Source organism: Neomonachus schauinslandi, chromosome 1, assembly GCF_002201575.2.
Source record: "Neomonachus schauinslandi chromosome 1, ASM220157v2, whole genome shotgun sequence".
Lineage (NCBI taxonomy): Eukaryota > Metazoa > Chordata > Mammalia > Carnivora > Phocidae > Neomonachus > Neomonachus schauinslandi.
This window is the reverse complement of record NC_058403.1, coordinates 75,600,932-75,619,749: the sequence shown is the minus strand read 5'-3', so window position 1 is coordinate 75,619,749 and position 18,818 is coordinate 75,600,932. Positions and strand designations below refer to the sequence as shown.

The following is an 18,818-nucleotide window of genomic DNA, read 5'->3' as shown; positions in this document are numbered from 1 at the left end:
TCTCCCCACAGAGCTCGGAAAATTCTTTAATTGCTGATTGGGAAACCAGTGTAGTTTCATGTAAATTAAAAGTGAACATTTTTAATAAGACTCTCTTTTTTGTTTGGTTTCCTGTGGCATTTATTTATTTGAAGGGGATCATATCATTTGGTGATTATTCAGTGCTGTGCATGTAGAATCTCCCCAAAAGGGATGCCTTCCTTCTCTGTGTCACTGAGGAAATCAGCGGCCCTTCTACCCTAGGCTCAAAGCAGAAACGTCTTTACTGAGAATGGGGCCTATAGCATTGCAGGACTGAAGAACAACCAATATCTGTTTCCAAATGATTGGTTTTAGGACAGCATGGTGTCAGCATGTGACACCCACATGTTGCTTCATACAGCATCCTTTCACATGGGGGACTCTGCCTGGACTTTTGATTTCATTGCTCTTGTTTTCCCTTACTTAACTGTTTCTTTCCTCTCTCCATCTTTCTCCCTTTGTCTCTGTATCTCCCTTTGGTGGTGTCTGAATGTTTGTGTGCTCCTGAAACTCTTATGTTGAAACCTAGTCCCCAAGGTGATGGTATCAGGAGGTGGGCATTTGGGAGGTGATTAGGTCGTGAAGGCAGAGTCCTCATGTATGGGATTAGTGACCTTATAGTGTATTAGTGATCCTAGAAATCTTCCTGGCCCCTTCCGCCATGTGAGGTTACAGCAAAGCAGGACTCTCACCAGACATTGAATCCACAGGTGCCAGGATGTTGGCCTCGCAGCCTCCAGAACCGGGAGAGAGAAATGTTTGCTGTTTATAAGCCACCCAGCTTGTGGTGCTGTCTTAGAGCAGCCCAAACAGACTGAGACACCCTCTGACTCTCTCTCTGTCTCAATCTCTATGTCATTTCTTCTTTCCTCTGACACCCTCTTATTTATATTCCCCACTTTTCAGACTTCTGTTTAGGGTTTGAGTCAAGCTATTCTCTAAGAGTACATGTGACACAGAGCTAACCCCAAGAAAACTAAGAGTTGCAGTGAATTACTTTTAAATGATTACGTTTGGGTACACTCCAAGTAGAAAGAGACATATGTTGATTCTGGAGTCTGGAGTTTAGAACTAAAAAGTGTTAGTTTGTATTGCTAAAGCAACCTGTCCTATCACATTCAGTGATACAAGATACAAGCTGAATTAGTGCACCCACAGAGGAGGGCCAGCTATTGGAAATAAGCCCAGTGATTTGCATCTTGGAGAAAGCAGCTCTATTTCCAATGGTTTCCCCTCATAAAAGGTGTCAAATTATAGCCAAACATTGTCATTTTCATAAATATCCTGGTCAGTGAGCACATTGCTATCTAGCCTATATTGTCAAAAACTTGATTGAGACTTGTCTCACCTTAATGTCTAGTTACCTAAAATATGGCTAAATATTTAAATCAGTGGTTCTAGGTGTGCAGTGATTTTGACCCCCATGAGGTATTTTGCAATGTATGAAGACATTTTTGTCACAGCTGGGAGGGCTTGAGTGTGCTGCTACTGCTATCTCGTAGGCAAAGACCATGGACGCTGCCATCCCAAAATGCACAGGACAGCCCATCACAATAAAGAATTATTCATCACCAAATATCAATAAGCCAAGATTTGGAAACTCCAGCTTAAATGTCTACGAAACCCTGCAGGCTCCACGGCATTAGTGAGTCCTTGGCAATCCTGTAGAAACAATGATTGACTGTGAAGGTCTCTTTCCCTGGTGCCATTTCTAAATGCCATATACTAGAATCAGATGCTGACTGTTGATCCTGGATTCAATCTAAAAAATATTATTAAGAAATAGCTCTTGCTTCAGTGGGGAAATAATTAGTATGGTCTTCTGGGTTAGTCTTTGATACCATAATTTGAGGTCATTCTTTTAAAAACAGCCAAATCTGGTTTTAAGGTAATTCACTGTGTCTGGAGTCCTAATTATGTGTTGATTTCTTCACGCAAGCCTATTGATCTTGGCAGAGTAAGAGCTAAAAATTTAGCATTCAAGCAGGAAAAATAAATCAAAATTGGCTCACTTAACGTTTCTGTGATTGAAGGTTTGTTAACAGTTTCTCTGTTTTGCTTTGGATTTATTTACTTCATCATATCTCTTGCTTTTCTCCAGACCCTTCCTGAGTTCCAGTCTAATTACACTGCAATCCTCAACAGTATCCCATTACTTGCACAAAAACTGAATCCACTCTTTGCAGATAATGAATTCCAGTAGGATCATTCTGATACCCCTGAACTCCTGGAAAATCTGACATCTTGGGTCTCTCTCTCTCTCTCACTTATTCCTTCATTTCCCTTCCAAAGAAGAGTCTTCGCCTCATTCATTTTCATTAGGCTTATTGGGGAAGAGCATTAACCCAGGTTTCTATTCCTGAGTTTTTTCTCAGAAGTAGGCAGAATAATAGTTCAGGGAATAACATTGCATAAGGGAGCTTTATTTTCCAGGTTTATTCCATTTAGCAAACGATGTGTTTCACTTTAATCTGGTTGAGTTTGTGTTCTCAGTGTGAGTCTTATATACAAATATTGGTCATCAGCAATGTCACAGAGGTGGGACTCGGGGTTCTTGGATTCTAATCCTGGCTCTTCCATTAAATTGCTGGATAAATTTGGACAACTTAATTCTCCTTCAGGCTCTATTTTCCCATCTATAAAATGGGATGGTTGGAACACTGATGTTCCATGAATGTGGCAGTGAGCAGCTGCAGGAAGATGGGGAGCTACGAGGGAAGAGGTACATCTTCCCAACATATGCCCAAGTCTTGCATAAGACATATGAGGGAAAGAGACATTTAAAAAGTTTCATAGAACGAGATGCCAATGTCTGTGTATCGAATTAAACAAGAGTCTCTATGGCCTTCATTTAATTAGAGCCAGAAACCGGGTTTACCTCTACCACTACCTGCCTTTCTCTCTCCTCTATCAACCCCCTCAACCTTCTCCTTTTCAGATGTGATTGCACTGTGTGGATCACCGACAGGACAAGGAATCAGGGAAGAGAGGCAGAAAGAGAAATAAGCATAGAAAACAATGTAAAGCAGAAAGGGGTGTGGTCAAGTGAAGCCAGCTTCTTCCAACAATAGTCTGTAACCCTCCTCAGTCCTGAAAACCAAAAATCATACACTCAGCACAAAAGCATACCAAATCATTTTTTTAAAGATGTGTTGGGGCCATCTGGCAAGTGAGGGTTAGCTCTCATGGAAATTACATAGCTAGGAAGTCAGACAGCAGGAAAGGAGGGATGGATAAAGGACAGAAAAAGAATTATAGGAGAAAAGCTGAATGGAAAAAAAAGACAGGAGAAATTATTTTTCCTAATGAGAAATGCAAAATTTTCCACCAGACAACTATGACTCTTGGCTGAGTGGCCTATGTATCATGTGAATGAAAATGCAGGGTGGGCAGGGCAGTCCAGTGTCTGCTCTGTCTTGTGTCTGCTCCGTCTCTGAAGGCAGTAGGTCCACTTCAGGTCTCGGCTACACCACTGATTCACCAGACCGCCCTTTGGGAGGTAGCCATGCCCACTGCATAGAGTCTGGAAAGAACACTGGCCATAAATTAGAACACTTACCTTCTGCACTCAGCTCCACCTACTGACCTTTCTTGATTTGTCATGGAAACTGAGGCCAGTGTCATCAGCTATTAAGTGACAGGGACGGACTTCATGATCGCTGAGGGTCCTTCAAGCTGTAGCATTATATAGTTCCAATCAATAGTACTTGTCGCCCTTGCTACACCACATTTCTTGAGCAAAATACTTACCCCTCTCTCCCAGCTCTAAGATGCGTAAGTGATTCTACAAAATCCAGTTTACTCAATTCCTTGGCAATACAAAGGAACTATTATTATAGCAAATTTTCATTTTAGGTGAACCCACCCACCTTTCAGAACGTGTCAAGATGCCCTCATGAAGCAAGCTGACATTTTATTAAACATTCCCAAAAGAATTCCACACAGCTATCCCTTTGGAGTTTATCAGTGAGCAAATGACATTAGCGACAATTGAATACACTGGATTCTCAGAGATGGGATCTGTGAAGAGACAATTTATTGCTTTCCTTTATTAAAACCTGTAAAGGAATCCCTGATTCACCCGACTAAGGAGAAAATTTATAAGCACTTGCTACTCTCATCAAATTGAATTTTAAAGCTTCTGTGGCACATACTATTTGTAATCTCAATGGATGACCGCTGAAGAGCTGACAAGGCCTCCAAATGGCCAGCCCCCTCCGGGAGATAACTAAGATTCTGATTCCTTGGCTCACAAGACCTAAAAGCTGCTAGACAAACAATCTCCCATGTTTCCGTCCCAAGAAATGAGACAAAAAGATGGTACTAGTGGATTTTGATGACTCAAGCATAAAAAAAGTCTCAATTGTGGGACAAAAAAGAAAGCCTCATCCCCGAAGAAATAATCCCTCAGATAATTTCAGAACAGCTATTTCAGCTATTTCAGCTATTTCAAGAAGACATAAAGTCAACTTCTTATTTGATATAATTTGGGCATAAAATGTACATAGTCTACACATAAATAAAAAAAAGAGATTTGAAAATGGGATACAAAAAAAGGTTTTTATTCTGAACTAACAGTTGTGACCTAGGGTTTCCACTTTTTGTTTTGTTAAGGCATTCATCTAGAAAGAAAAAGAAGTTGATAAAACAATTAAAAGTGAGAAAGTTCCCTGAGTTTACTTTTCTTTTCTAGAAACCACTAATAAAATAGACTATGGTCAAGAAAAAGGGAGTTTAGGGAGATGACTTCAGGAGGGAGATAGGATTGCCTAACTTAATTGCTATTTCCTTTTCTCCCCCCCCCCACCCCCTTAATCCTGAGAAGAAAAACAAAGGTCAAATGGCCCAAAGCACCAACTCAGAAACAAAACAGGCAGGGGCAAACCAGTTTTAAGTAAAAAAAATAAATAAGCGCCAGTCGTTTTTCGCTTTTTGTTTTTTGTGTTTTTTTTTTTATTGAATGGCTGGGAAGAGTGGGAGAAAAACAGTCACTGTCCAAGTATTCCTGGTGATCAAGCACAGAGATAAGGGAAAAAACTCTTTTTACATTTTTTTAAATTCAACAAATGTACATAAAGCAGACACAATGTGTCCAGGGTTTTCTGAAGCACAATGTTAAATAATAATTAAATTGGAAAGAAAGATGGAGGGGAAAGGAACAGAGTTCTACAACATTAGCCAGAACTTACAAGTAGAAAAGAGTGAGAAGTCAAGGAATCTAGTCTTTCTTTAACTTTCTCCCATGTCTGACCAGCCAGGAAACCAAATAACTAGTGTGAGAACACCTCCTGCCACCACTCAGAGACCTTTCTCCACAATATTTCATACACAAGAAACCAAACTATTATTCATTCAACAAACATACACCGAGCTTTTACTGCTACCGCTCTCTGTTTTAGATATCTGGGGGAGTATAGATGCTGAGGACCAACTCAGACCTATGGTACCTAAATCTCTAATTTTAAATCATATTTTTCATGCCCAGATGATTAATAATAATCATCTAATAATCATCCCGATCTGGAAACTCCCACTTTGGGAGATACAAAAGTGAGTAAGTTCTTTGATGTCAAGGAGCTCACGTAAGTGATAGGCAAATACATGAATTCTCAAAAAACAAAGTTAAAAACGAAACATGTTATGAGAAGAAGAGATTCCTTGCTGTGGACATTCAAAGGAGGCTGAAAGGGTGTTCTCGTGGGAGTTGCAGAGGGCGTGAAGGAGGGCCTCACAGAAACAGGTATATTTGTGTTAGGACAGTTACCATTTGAACATGTACAGCAGGAGGAGGAAAAATCCATTGTTATAACCATTAATAAGAAGAAACAGGTCTCCAGTGTTTTTTGAGAACTAGGCCCTGTCCTGAGTACCTTACATAAATCTCTTAAATCTCACCTAAGCCAGTCAAGTAAGTCCTATTATCTCCCCATGTTGCACATGGAGGAAGCAAACCTCAGAAAGTTCATGTAATGTGTTCACAGTCACACAGCCAGAGCCTGAGGAGGTAAATTTCATGCCAGAGCCCACCTGCCTCCTAGAGAATAAACAAAACCCAGGTAGGCAAAAGCATCAGGTACGGAAGACCAAACAGCCATTTTCCCTCTGGTGGGAGGGTGGTGAGTCAGGGAGACAGCGCCAGGAAAGCTAAGGGGGAGCCAGGTTGTGGATGCTGCATTCAGCTATGTGGGCTTTATAAGGCAGCAAGGAGAAACCACTGAAGGTTTCTGAGCAGAGAATACGATAATGAAAGTTCTATCTTGGGCTTTGGGCTATGAATCATGCATGAGTTATATCATACAATCTGAAATGATAAAAATCGAGGTTTTTTAAGAGTCTCACCCTGTGTTTAAACAGAAAGGCAGGGCTAGGAACCAAGGAGGACCACTGCCTCATAGCTGTCCAAATTCTCAACATGCCGGTTCTCAAGGAATATTCTACAGAGCAGAGCTTAAGATAAACACAGTGAGTGTCTATAACACCACACACAGGACAAGGATCTACTCATCCCTGGAGCTGTCCAAATCTGGCCAAAGGATAGCCCTGAGGACTGCAGCATTCCCTGGGACCTGAGGCGACCCAGTGGGGGCAGTGGGCACAGCACAGCCATGGGCATCAGTTATTGGCAAAGGCCAGACTCCCAACTATCACTCCTGGGCTCATTTCATCAAATCACGTTGGCTCTGCCCTTAAATACGCAACACTGAATGAGCCCCTTTCCCTCTCCAGCTCTCCCTTTCCTCATCAGTGAAATGAGAAATGGAACTTGTCGGGACTCGGATTTCATAATTCTCGATACATCTTCCTCTCCTACACACCAGTAGAAAGGATCTGCTTCCATCAGTGGCTCACTAACTGGGATCTGGCGGGGGAGGCGCAGCTCCTGAGAGCCTCTACAGCTGGTAGATCCTAACATTAAAATAACTGTGCTTCCTTATCTCTAGGAAGCCCACTAGTTCCGGCTGTATTATAGGATTCACGGTGCTTGAATTCTGGCTGCAAACTCCTCATTGTGGAGTGGCCCAGGATTATCCTTCTCAAGAGCAAACGGGATCGCTGAGGTCCAAAGTAATTCCACAACATGAGGGGCCATGCTCATATCCGAGCACATCCAGGGAACTCCACGTTCTATCACCAGGGAGCAAACACTTCTGAATCCATACTTGTCAGAGCCTGACAGTACTCTGTTGTTATTTGAGAGTTTTATTTTACTCTCAAAGGATGGTATCTGCATGCATGGGTGCGTGCGTACGTGCATGTGTTTATGATTAAAATTCCCAGGAAGCCAAGCAGAGACTGAAACTGTGGAGTTCTTGGGAGAGGAGAGGGAAGAACCATGGTACACCTTCTTACGCGTTCACGGAGACACTCTTACACACTCAACCATCAGAAATGAATTTCCAAAGAAATACAAATTAATTCCTCCTTAAGAGATTATCAGTTATGTAGATGCAAGAAGCTTTGCTTATTAGAAGATACTTGCTCTGTTCTCAGAAACACTGCTGGTCAAACAGAAGTTAGCACATGGGTTCACATATTTGGGGGAGAACTTCTTAAACTACGTTGGTTCATGAGATCATACCCAACAGTTCACCCACAGAGGTGCCCATGAGTGACTAATTCCTATAACCAATTCACTGTAAAACTCTGAGGCATCTAAAACCTATAGCTTCACCTTCTTTGACCTCCGACCGGGGTCCTGAAGCTGAATGACTGATCAACATTAACAGTGATATGAGCTTAATTACAGAACTAAAGAAACCCACATTTTAAGAGTTACCTCATAGTTATTTATTTTTATAAGATTGGAGAAGAATGAGAAAGGAAAATCTCTCCAAGATGTGTGACAGAACTATCAGCAAGATTGCCAACCTCACATCTTGAGACTCCGGGGAAGACTGGGCTATTGGGACCAAACTTGACCACCCACGTTCTATCCTGGGAACTGGCTCAGGATATATTCTGCTGTCAGGTACTTAAGGTCTCCACCCTCTCTGCTATTGACTGCTTTCTCTAAGACCACCAAAAATTAGGCCGTTCAACCAAAAAAGATCAGATTTATACTTAATGCATGGTTTAGCAAATTCATCAAGAGGCAAAAACAAGCAGAAGACAAATCCTGGAAAGGATTCAGGCTTGATCCTTATTTCTTACCCAAAATATTAGTCTAGTGAGCCCCAGCCCCTCAGCCCTATCACTGGGACTTAAGAGTTTGTCTCAGTTGTGATTTCCTGAACTCCACAAATGACTGCACACGTCCAGTCTCCTTCCCACCAGAGCACAGACTTTGTGGGATGGTGTGCACGTGGATCTGTACATGGTGTGTATTTTTGCTACCCTAGAAATACAGCCTGGTCTACTGGCTAAAGCTAAGGGGGGGGGGGACCCCACAAAGCTGCCAATTCAGCAGGTGTAGAGGAGACACTGATCTATTGACATAAAAAGCCAGGAAGTGGGGGTTGGGGGAGAAAGTAAAAGTTCAGAGCAACATGGATTGGGAGAGGGGGTTTTCCAGAAACACAGACTAAATTCTCTCTGTGAAGCATCCAGATAGATCTTCAAAGTTGCAAAAATACCAATACACACGGTATACCTCCTGACACTAACTTCAGGCAGGTTGAATCCCCTCCCCCCCCCCCCAACACACACACGAAATAAAACCCAAAGGACAGTACTGGGCATCTGATGTCAAATAACTCACTCCAATACTTACCTCCAGAAATCAGAAGCCCTCTACTAAAGGAGGCAAAGTCAGCACTTGGGTAGATACTTTTAGAGAGTTTGCCTCACACAGATTCACCTCTCCCACTACACCTTCTCTTTAACTTTTGATCTTTACTGTTCTGTAGGTGCAGGGGAGAATAGAGGATAACAAATTTGGTCCAGAGCAAGTAAACTTTTAACTCTGCTTTATGAGGATGTTCTCTTGTAAATTTCAGAAAAAAGGTGTAGACTGAAGTGTAGGAGGGATGAGGGAGTGGAGAAGGAAGAGAAACGGGGATGAGGTTAGACCAAGAAATGGAGTGAGAGAAGACCTTATACTAGACCCAGCTCCGCCAAAGCCTCAGAAATTAGTGCTGAATGGGTACTTTAAGCATCATCTTATCAATGCAGTCCTCTTCCAGAGACAAGTTGATGCCCAAGGAGCTAATGGCTTGCGCAGGTTCCACCTACTGTTTGTTACAGAGCCTGGGCCACCAGATACCTACATGCACAAACATGGGACAGGTTCAAGGAGACCCACACTGAAAGGTTAATGAGCAGAGCGCCGGCTCGGGCGGGGACTGGGGCGGTGGGGAGGGCTCGCAGGGGGCGTTAGCTGTGCGCTCTGCGTACCTTGACGTAGGCCCGCTGCAGGTAGTTGTAGGGCACTCTGCGCTGGAAGTCGCTGCGCACATCCTCGCTGACGCGGTGGCGGGACGCGGGGCCCCCGAGGCGCTGAGTCTGGCAGCTGCGGTAGCAGCGCGCCCGCTCCAGCAGCGCGCGGAAGAAAAGCAGCTCGGCCGCCGGGCTGGCGCCGGGGGGCGCGAGCGGGCGGCGCGCGGCGCAGTGGCGGGCGCAGCGCGCTCGGACCTCCCGCAGGCGCCGGTGGCTGCGCAGCGCCGCTTCCAAGTCGCGCACCGCTTGCTCGTAGTCCTCGCTATAGTAGGCGGCCACGCCGCTAGCGTAGAGCAGGTCGAAGGGCTGCAGAGGCCCGGGCTCGCGCGGCGGCTCCGGGCGCGGGCTGTCCGGGGGGCCGCCCCACAGCAGCGGCGGGAGCAGCAGCAGCAGCAGCGGCGGCGGCGGTGCCCAGATGCGCTCCCGCATCCTTCGGCGCGGAGAGGCGCGGGACGGCCACGCACCAAGACGGCTCCCGGCACCTGGCGTCAGGGCCCTGTCTCCCACCTCCGCGGTGAGAGCGCCGGCCCCGCCGCGATCCGGCTGCCCCGCGAGCCCCAGGTGACCGCCGGCGCTCAGCGGACTGAGAGGCGGGGGCCGGGTCGGCCGGCCGCTCTTAAAGGGACGCCCACAGCTCACACGCTCCTCCTGCTGCCCGAGCCTCCGCGAGCCGCTCGCCGGCGCTCAGCGCGCGCCCTGCAGGCCCCGACCTCGCCGCCCGCACACCAGGCGCTGCACCGCCCAGTGCCAGAGAGCGGGCGCCACTCAAGGCCAGCCCGGGGCGAGAGCTTTCCACGTGCGCTCCCTTGCGCGTGGCAGAATGGATGGGAATACTCCCTTTATAGAGAGGAGGGAAACCCGGCTTAGTGACGTTAGGATTCTAATCATTTTCTGGAATTCGTGCATGACCGCAGTTTGCAGTCTTTCACCTTCAGAGGAAGCACTGAAGCTCCATCTCAGGCTGGGAGGAAAGCACCAGGGGACCAATTGGCCCAGGTGCGGAGACTTGAGAAGAAAGGCGGCTGTGAGTTCACGTGTATGGAACTGAGAAAAGGCAAAGGGAACTACTCAATCCTGGGCCTATGGAATCAAAAGCTTGCTGCTCCTTCCCATAGGAAGGGTCCCTCCCTTGCCTTCGCACCCCACGTTGCAGGGGTGTGTGTCTGCATTGGAGCAGGGGTAGGGGCAAGAGCGAAGCAAAATAGCCCACCTTTCTGTGCTCAGGTCATATCACAGGACCTAGAGAACCTTTGGAAGAAGGTGAGACTGTCCTTACAGTCTGTCTGTTAGTGTACCGACTGTGTGACCTTGTGCAGCTGAGCCTCCCGTTTCCTCATTCCTACAACAGACAAACATCCCAACACATCAAATGGTTTTCAGATATAAATTCTTATTCTAAGAGTTAAAGAGGCAAATAAAGAGGGATGAGAATGCTGAAAGAATCGGCTACCAGACTCCAACACAACTTTCGCTGGAGGCTTTCCTGTTCCCCTGCTTCTCGTCTTCCATAAATACCTTCTGAGCCACAGTGTTCCCCTCTTTCCTGTTCTTGGCTCCAAACTCCCACAGAGATTCCAGAGAGCTTACTCACTGGATCCTTGACTCCAACCTGCCTCCTGAAGGCATTCCTGTGTTCTAGAGCCTGTGGCAATTTCCCCAGTCTCCTTGGCCACTGGGATGGTGAGCAAGGGGGAAGGGGGATGGGAAAGAGCCACACCTCTCATGTAGTTGATATGAATGTTCAAAAAAAGTCTTTCGTGTGGAATCCCCAGTATGCTGAGGAGGATGCCAGAGTTTTATGCTCATTCCTTCATTTTGTTGGGTTTGACCACTCTGAACATGAACAGCCTTGGCTTTGTAATTCCAAAGGACACCAAAGAATCATGCTGTTATTATTTTTCTCCACCAAACCTCACTCATTTTGGCTCATCTCGCTGGTGTAAAATCTCCAATTTGGAGCTGAGTGTGTACTGAATGCTTTGAATGTTCAGTATGTCAGAATTTGCACTTGGGTCATCCACCCAGACTTTTTCTCTAGGGATTGTCTCTCTTTTCAGATAAGACTCAGAGTCCAGAGTTATCAGTGCACTTGTGGAAGGTTCTGGAAGCACACTAGGCTAGGAAGTCCTCCTGTGACTGGGGATAGAGTGCCAGAAGGCTTTGCTATAGATTCTCTCTACATTCTGTGTCATTTCCACATCATTTTATAAATGTCAATTAAATTCCTATCTTTGGATGCCTACTCTCAATTAGGTATTCTAGGGGAAGGGGGGAGATGAATAAGCCAGGGTTCTTATCCCTGGAAGCTCACAATGTTGTGTAGGAGACAAACTTCATATATGGAACTATAACACAAGTTAGTAAGGGACAGGCAAGGCTAGGTAAGGAGAGACAGGTAGGGAGGGCTACATGACTAGGCTCCTGCAGGGGGCTACTTAAGGAGACTCACAAATCCGAGATGTGGGGAAATGTTATACACAAGATATTAACCAGAGAGAAGGGAACACCTTGTTTGTTCTCATGATAGTTACAAGTCCACCTTGTTGGTTCTAAATATAGACAGGATACTCTCATTCATAGATCTACCATGATATTGACAAGAAACTTACCAGGTTCCCTGTTCAGTTTTCTATAAAAGAAGGACCATGAAAGCCCTCAGTGGTAAGCCTTCCAAGAACCCTGTAACTGAAGAGCTTTTTTTTCTTTCTTTTCTGTTCTCACCCTCACTTAATAAGCTTTCACTTCACTTTACCCTTTTGTGTTCATGAAATTCTTCAAATCTGTGAGACAAGAACCCTGCAACCCTGCAACAGTAGAATGTGGTACAGGTTAGATTAGATTCAAAGTACTATAGAAATGCAGAATCTGCAAAGCTAGCTTCTAGTGGAAGGATCCAGGAAATCTCAGGGGAAGCACTAATATTGGCACGGAATCAAAAGTTTAGAGTCTTTAGCCATACCAAACATCCTACTGGTCCCCAAAACTGGCCATGTGTTTTCAAACCTTTTACATATCTTTCTTCCTTATTTCCCTCTATACAAATCCTACATGACTTCATAAGAAGCATTTTGTTGACACCTCAAAATTGCTTGAACATTGGAATCACCTGCAGAGGGCAAAAATACTGCTATCTGGCTCTCAGGGAGATTCTGATTTAATTGGTTTAGGGTATGTCCTCATCATTGAGTTTTGGGTTGGTTGGTTGGTTGGTTGGTTTTAAGTTCCCTAAGTAACTCTAAGATGAAACCAAGATTGAGAACCACCACTCTAGATTGAATACCATAGCCCAAAGAGTAAGTCTATGGGTCAGGACCTCAGGTGCTATGGAGGATTGATGAGTCTGAGATATGCCATCCCTCAGATACCTGCTCCCCAAGGAGGACAATCTGATCTGCCTTGTAAGGCTGGATCAGAACACATGTTCATGACCATAAGGCGATAAGAGCCATGCAGGATGGAGAAGTTGATTCCAGACAATGCTCTGTCCAATTACATCAACCTGTGTTGAAAAAGTCAATCCTCTTTGGGTTTCTCATACTTCTGTACATCTTGCTGGATGTACCAAGAATGTACTTTTTCTTTACCTGAGCCATTCTTAGACAACTGGGTAGCATCTCAGCATTTTTGACTCACTAAGTCTAGAACTGAGCCTAAAAATGTGCATTTCTAACAAATCCCTTGCTTTCTTGAACTCTTAACAAGTTCCTGAGGTTCTTTGTGTGAAATCATAGTTTGAGATTCACTTCATCAATATGATTCCTCATGAACAGTGGTTCTCTAATTTTGTTGTGTATCCAAATACTATTAAAAGACACAGAGGCCCTGGCTTCTTGAAGTCAAATCATGTATGGGCCTTCATGTTTCTACCACATTCCCCAGGAGTTCTATATTCACCAAAGTTTGAGAGCTACCGCTTTAGTTAGCGAATCCCCCCACCCCCACCCCACAGGAGACCTTATTGGTTGCCACAACTAGGGAAGAGGTGTACAGTTGTACTACTGTCACCTAATGGGTAAAGGCTGAGCTTGATGCTAACCGTCCCACAATGAACAGGAGAGTCTCCTACAACAATTATCCAGCCTAAAGTATCAGCAGTGCCCAAGGTGAGAAACGCTGTGATAGAACATAGCTTAAGCACTGCAGATTTTATTCAGTGTCCTTATATTGCAAAGGAGGAAGCTGAGGCCCACAGGTCACATAGATAGGCAGTGGCAGGTAGCATGATTCATTTTATATACTGAAATGTAGAACATGCATGCTTCTTGTCATGGAGCCCTGGTTGATGGTAGCTTTGTGAATTTTTTAAGAACGGGAAAAGAAAGGAAAGTAAGAAGAAGAAAAAAAGATGATGTGGAAAAGGGAGCCATTGGAAGTGGCAGATATTGGAGTGTCTGCTAAGATGGGTATGAACCGGGAGAGTGCAATTTTGCTTTTGTTCCCCATTCCTTAAAAAGTCAGAGAACAGCCAAAGCACAAGAGAATCCATCCAAAAGCTTTAAAAGGGATTCAATCACTTCCTTTTTTATTATATTTGGAATGAATCTTGACAGAAGCTTGAATTTCCTTTTGACTTCTGTTTGCAAGTTGACAGCATCATCATACCCACTTGCTTTAGGGAACCTCCAACAGCAGGAAGGAATTCAGAAAAGAGGAGATCCTCAGATTCTTCTTATTTTCTCCAAATCAGCATAGTTTTTCAAAGCTGACTTCTCTCTTTCCTTCAAAATCATGATGGAACAATAAAAAGTGTCCTCAGACTTCAGCAGGAGACTTAATCAACCCTTTCCATAAAGCAAATCTAATATTTACTTATTTTGATCATGTGTAACCAGGGCTCTTGCTTGTCCCAAATATCTCTGATTCCTTTAAAATGAAAGGAATAATTCTCACTATGCAACAACCCAACCCTGTTCATGCTGTTCATGCTGGCAAAAAGAGAGCTATTTGGAAGACTTTTTTCTTTTTTTTAAAGATTTTTATTTATTTATTTGAGAGAGAGCACATGAGAGGGGTGGGGGGTCAGAGGGAGAAGCGGACTCCCTGCCAAGCAGGGAGCCTGACGCAGGACTCGATCCAGGGACTCCAGGATCATGACCTGAGCCGAAGGCAGTTGCTTAACCAACTGAGCCACCCAGGCGCCCCTGGAAGACTTTTTTCTTACGCAAATAGGATCATCTGAAGACTTTTTTTTTCCTCCAAATAAGCTAGCGTGAGAGGCAAGCCACCAACAATCTATCAGCGAAAGAAAAAAAAGGCCTCCATGGAGAAAGAGGGTTTTTTTTTTTTTTTTAGAAAAATTAATATTTAACTTACATTTAAAATCAAACAAGAGTTGCCACATTCCAGGACTGTCTGTTCCCTTCTAATTTCCTTAATAGCTCTGTCCCTGCGTTTACCTTAATTCCTGATTGAGCTCTGCAATTCCAAATCAAACAAAACACTGCAAACACTCAGTCCCCGCACTCCTGTCATGCAGACATTCTAAACTCATTCCTTGGGAGACTCGCATTTTAGTTGAACAAGAAAAAAGTGAAGTAAGAATGCTAATTATTCCCAAAATAATTTAAGCTAAAAACACAATTCAGAATGAAATCAAGAGAATTGGGTATATCCTGTGTGCTGGGTGTTCTGCCAGTTCTTTTCACAAACATTTAGACATGTCACTTTCAGGGCTCTTTCTGAGTAAGACATTCGTATTATAATTTTACCAGTGAGAAAAATGAGACTTCTAAAAGAACGGTTTGCCAAAGGGTGCCAGCTTACAAGTTACAGGGCCAGGGCTGAAGCCTATTTACTGTCTCTCCTGCTGTATTGTGTTGCCTCTCCCTGTTACTCAAAAGTCTGCATAGCTCCTGTCAAAATTCTGCTTTGGTTAAACTTGTACAAAGCACATTTTTTCTTTAGTCACAGATTTTGTTGTATGTTCCTCATTCAGCTAGAGTCACAAACTCATACAATTTTTTTTTTTTTTTTTTGCAAAATAAATACAGACATAGGGTGTGTGTGCGTGTGTGTGTATGTAAAACTACAGACCTGTACCCCTGAAACAAATAATACATGAAATGTTAATAAAAAAGAAAAAAACTGCATGTATTTGTTAGAGGCTGAATATGACCCTGAATTCAACTTGACAGGTGACAACAATGCATGTAGCAACAGTCATGACTATGAGAGTAAATAGGTCTTAATTCATTCCTATGGAAGAGATGCCAGATCACTGCAGGGACCCAAAGAAAAACTTACTCATGAGAAATTCTGGGAGAGATTACTCTGTACGTATGGGTGATCCATTATTCTGAGATTATCCTCGTGTCCTGCCTATCTTTGAGACCCCCTTCCCATCTCCTTCTCTGAGTTCTCCGTACCGGGGGCTCCTTGATCCCACATTTCAGGCTCAGCCCTGCTGCAAGCTCTTGAGACTGAATCTGGGCCCAGTCATGCAGTAATCCAAGGAGGTTTTCTCCCATGAAAAAGTCAGCCCCACTTTCTCCTACTGGCCTGCTGGGCCCTTGAAATCTAGTTTAGAAACTGAAGCCATGTCCTCTGCTGTTGGGATATTAGGGTTGATAATTAATCAATTCTCCAACTTCAATTTTAGAACCACTTGAGTAGATGCAGAAGTGGAAGCAATAAAGACCCAAATATTAACTTTTATCGCTGAAAAGCAGGTTTGGAGATGTGGGTTTTAATATGCAGTAAATGGTCTTTCTATTACTTTTGCCACCCACACCCTCAAATCAAACCTACCTGCCTACTCTCAGCTAGGGAACTTCTGAAGCACTACTCTAGAAGTGCCTGCAGCAAGACAGGTGAGGAAAATAGGACTCCCCTCCAACATTCTACTTATCTAAATAGAACAATGATCAGCTCCGTTTCTCTGAAATGGGGCCCCACCTTGCTCCTGCTCTCTGTAACTGAGATTCTTCCTAAACCAAGCCCCTGTTTCCAGCTGTCACACATCACTAATGCTAGTAACCTGCCTGAACCAGGACTTCGTTCTTGTTGACAGAATCCTGGGGGGTGAGCTTCGTTGCTCCTCTGTGGTACCCTCTGTCTCGTCTTACAGCTACCCCTGATGATGGTCACCTGGCTGAGTTTCATGTCTTGCTTGCTGATTCTTTGTCCCTAATTCTGGTCCACCAAAGTGCTTGCTCTCAGTGGCCTCCAAGTACATGCTCTGCACTGGGGCCCATCCTGGCTGCAGCAGAGCTGTTGGTGTTCTCGTCTCTCCGGCCTCAGCTTCGTGGGGGAAAGGATGGACAAGACCACTTCACATTGAATCGTAGCTTGTACCCATTTCCAGCAAAAACATAGGCTGCCGTGGAACTAGATGGAAAGTTGTATATGGAACACACTAGAAGAAATATAAAGATTTTACTTGGCTGGTAAAGGATCACTAAATTCCCTTATAGCATTAGACTTTCATTTGGGTTCAACTAATACCAGTTGAGGTTTCTGAGCCGGGTACATTTTGTGGTTTTATTTGATCCTTGGGGTCAGGAGATGGGGAGAAGCTAAGGATATAATATTATATGAACTATACAAAGACATTTGGGTAGAAAAAGTTGGCTTTTTGTTGTTTTCATTTGTTTGTTAAAAAAGTCCACAGAGGAAATGAGTTATGGAGGCAGGATTTGAATCTGAGTCCAGAGCCCACCATCCTCACGATCCCTTTCTTTTCCTGTTAGAGTTTCCAGACATGAATTCTTTTTAGCACCTGCCAACAGAAGCTTTGTTCTAGTCAACTTCTCCAACCTTCTGGTAGCCTCCAGATCATCTTCTGTTGGGATCACAGGGAAATAAAAAGTGCCAAATATTAAGGCAATAAAGCCTGAGCTATTAAAAGTCCCTAATTCTAGAGCTAGGTGCCTGTCTCTCTCTTTATTCTAGTCTGTTTTGTCCACATCACTATTTCCTTCTTTTAGGACATTTCTAACAATGTCTGCATCATGACTGGTCAGACTTGTGGTACCTGCATGCTAGCATCCCCACTTCTCTGGATAAAATCTAGATGTGCCTCCACCAGGACTGTTGAGCCTCTTCTGTTCCGTTCTCTAGTATCTGATAGGTACAAGCAACCCATCCAACCTGCTGTAGCATAAGGCCTCTCCAAGTCTCAAGAAGATATATAGTCCTTTCCCACCGTAGCCCCAGAAATCTCAGCATCTCATTAACAGCCTTGTCTTGGCACATCTAGGATAAATCCTTGTAAGGATATCACATATACCTTTTTTAGTTTAAATATATATAAAAATTAGTGCATCTTTTACCAAAATCTCATTTGTAGACACAGAGATTAACAACCCGTCTGATTTACTATCACCTATAGAGTAAAAGGAAATTAGATACAGAGAAAACTGCATATATATGTATATATGTATGTGTGTATATTTTCTCATATATATGTATTTGAGAAAAAGGTTAGAAAGAAAAATAGTTTTGCTTTATTTTTGAATAAAGAAATTGTTCTCCACAGAAACTTTCAAATTCTTCAAAAAAACCTGGTAATCAAAATAAAATTATCAAAGCTAAAATACCAAAAGTATATCTTAAAATTGATTATTTTGCTTGTCATCATGATTTTAAGGAATTCCTTCAAAAACACTGGCAGTACCCTTTTAAAATCAACAGTGTGCCTCTGCTGGGGAACTTGTCACTCATCATGCCTAAATACTTTAGATTCTGACTTCACTACTCATTTTAACTCCCCTGAAAATAGATTCCAGCTTCCTGATCATCTGACCACCTGTTCCTCCTCGCCAGCCTGGCTGGGTGCCTGCCTGGTGGTTTCTTTAACCATGCTGTCCCATCTCCAGTCCACTCCTGCTGTGTTCGCTTCCAAATCACCTTTCATTCGCAGTAGCTGGCCATGTTCAGATTGCCCAAATGGAAACATACTCAAAGAGATACCGCATGATCATCATCCTCTTAGTCTCCTGGGAAGAAAGAGATTTACTAGATCTCAACACCATGTCTGTGTTTTAGAAAATGCTATTTGGATGAGTGAACAAAATGAATGAATTTGTATTTCAAAAGAGACATGCACATAAAATAAGCCTGCACAGGAAATCAGAATGCCGCCCCCCCATCTCGTTATGGCTCGGCCATGAACTAAGTGTGATATCGTGGGCCTCTTTTACCCCCAACAGTGAAGGAAGGTAGAGAACAAGACCTCTGAAATCCCTTTCAGCTCTAAGTGTGCTCTGCTTCTTTCATTGTGAAAATACAATGTCATTACATTTCTCATAGTCCCCTAAAGCATTACTTCCCCTCTCCCCACATCTATTTCTGGGAGAAAGTTAAACTTTGGTTCCCAAGCAAATTTCCAAGCTCCCTGGGGCTCATTAAAAGTCTCAGCTTACTGAGAGCTTGTTGATTTTGCCTAGAAATATCAGCCAACCTCAGCGAGTAGAGCAGGAGAC

At 43.8% G+C, this 18,818-nt stretch overlaps 1 protein-coding gene across 1 annotated transcript in view; it reads right to left on the bottom strand.

The window, feature by feature from the left end:
* Positions 1-9,825, bottom strand: part of P3H2 (prolyl 3-hydroxylase 2) — a 154,031-nt gene extending 144,206 nt beyond the window's left edge. The window contains exon 1 of the mRNA XM_044914481.1: positions 9,355-9,825. Within this exon, the coding sequence (XP_044770416.1) occupies positions 9,355-9,825 (471 nt within the window). The remainder of the gene's footprint in view (positions 1-9,354) is intronic.
* Between the last annotated feature and the right edge of the window lie 8,993 nt (positions 9,826-18,818).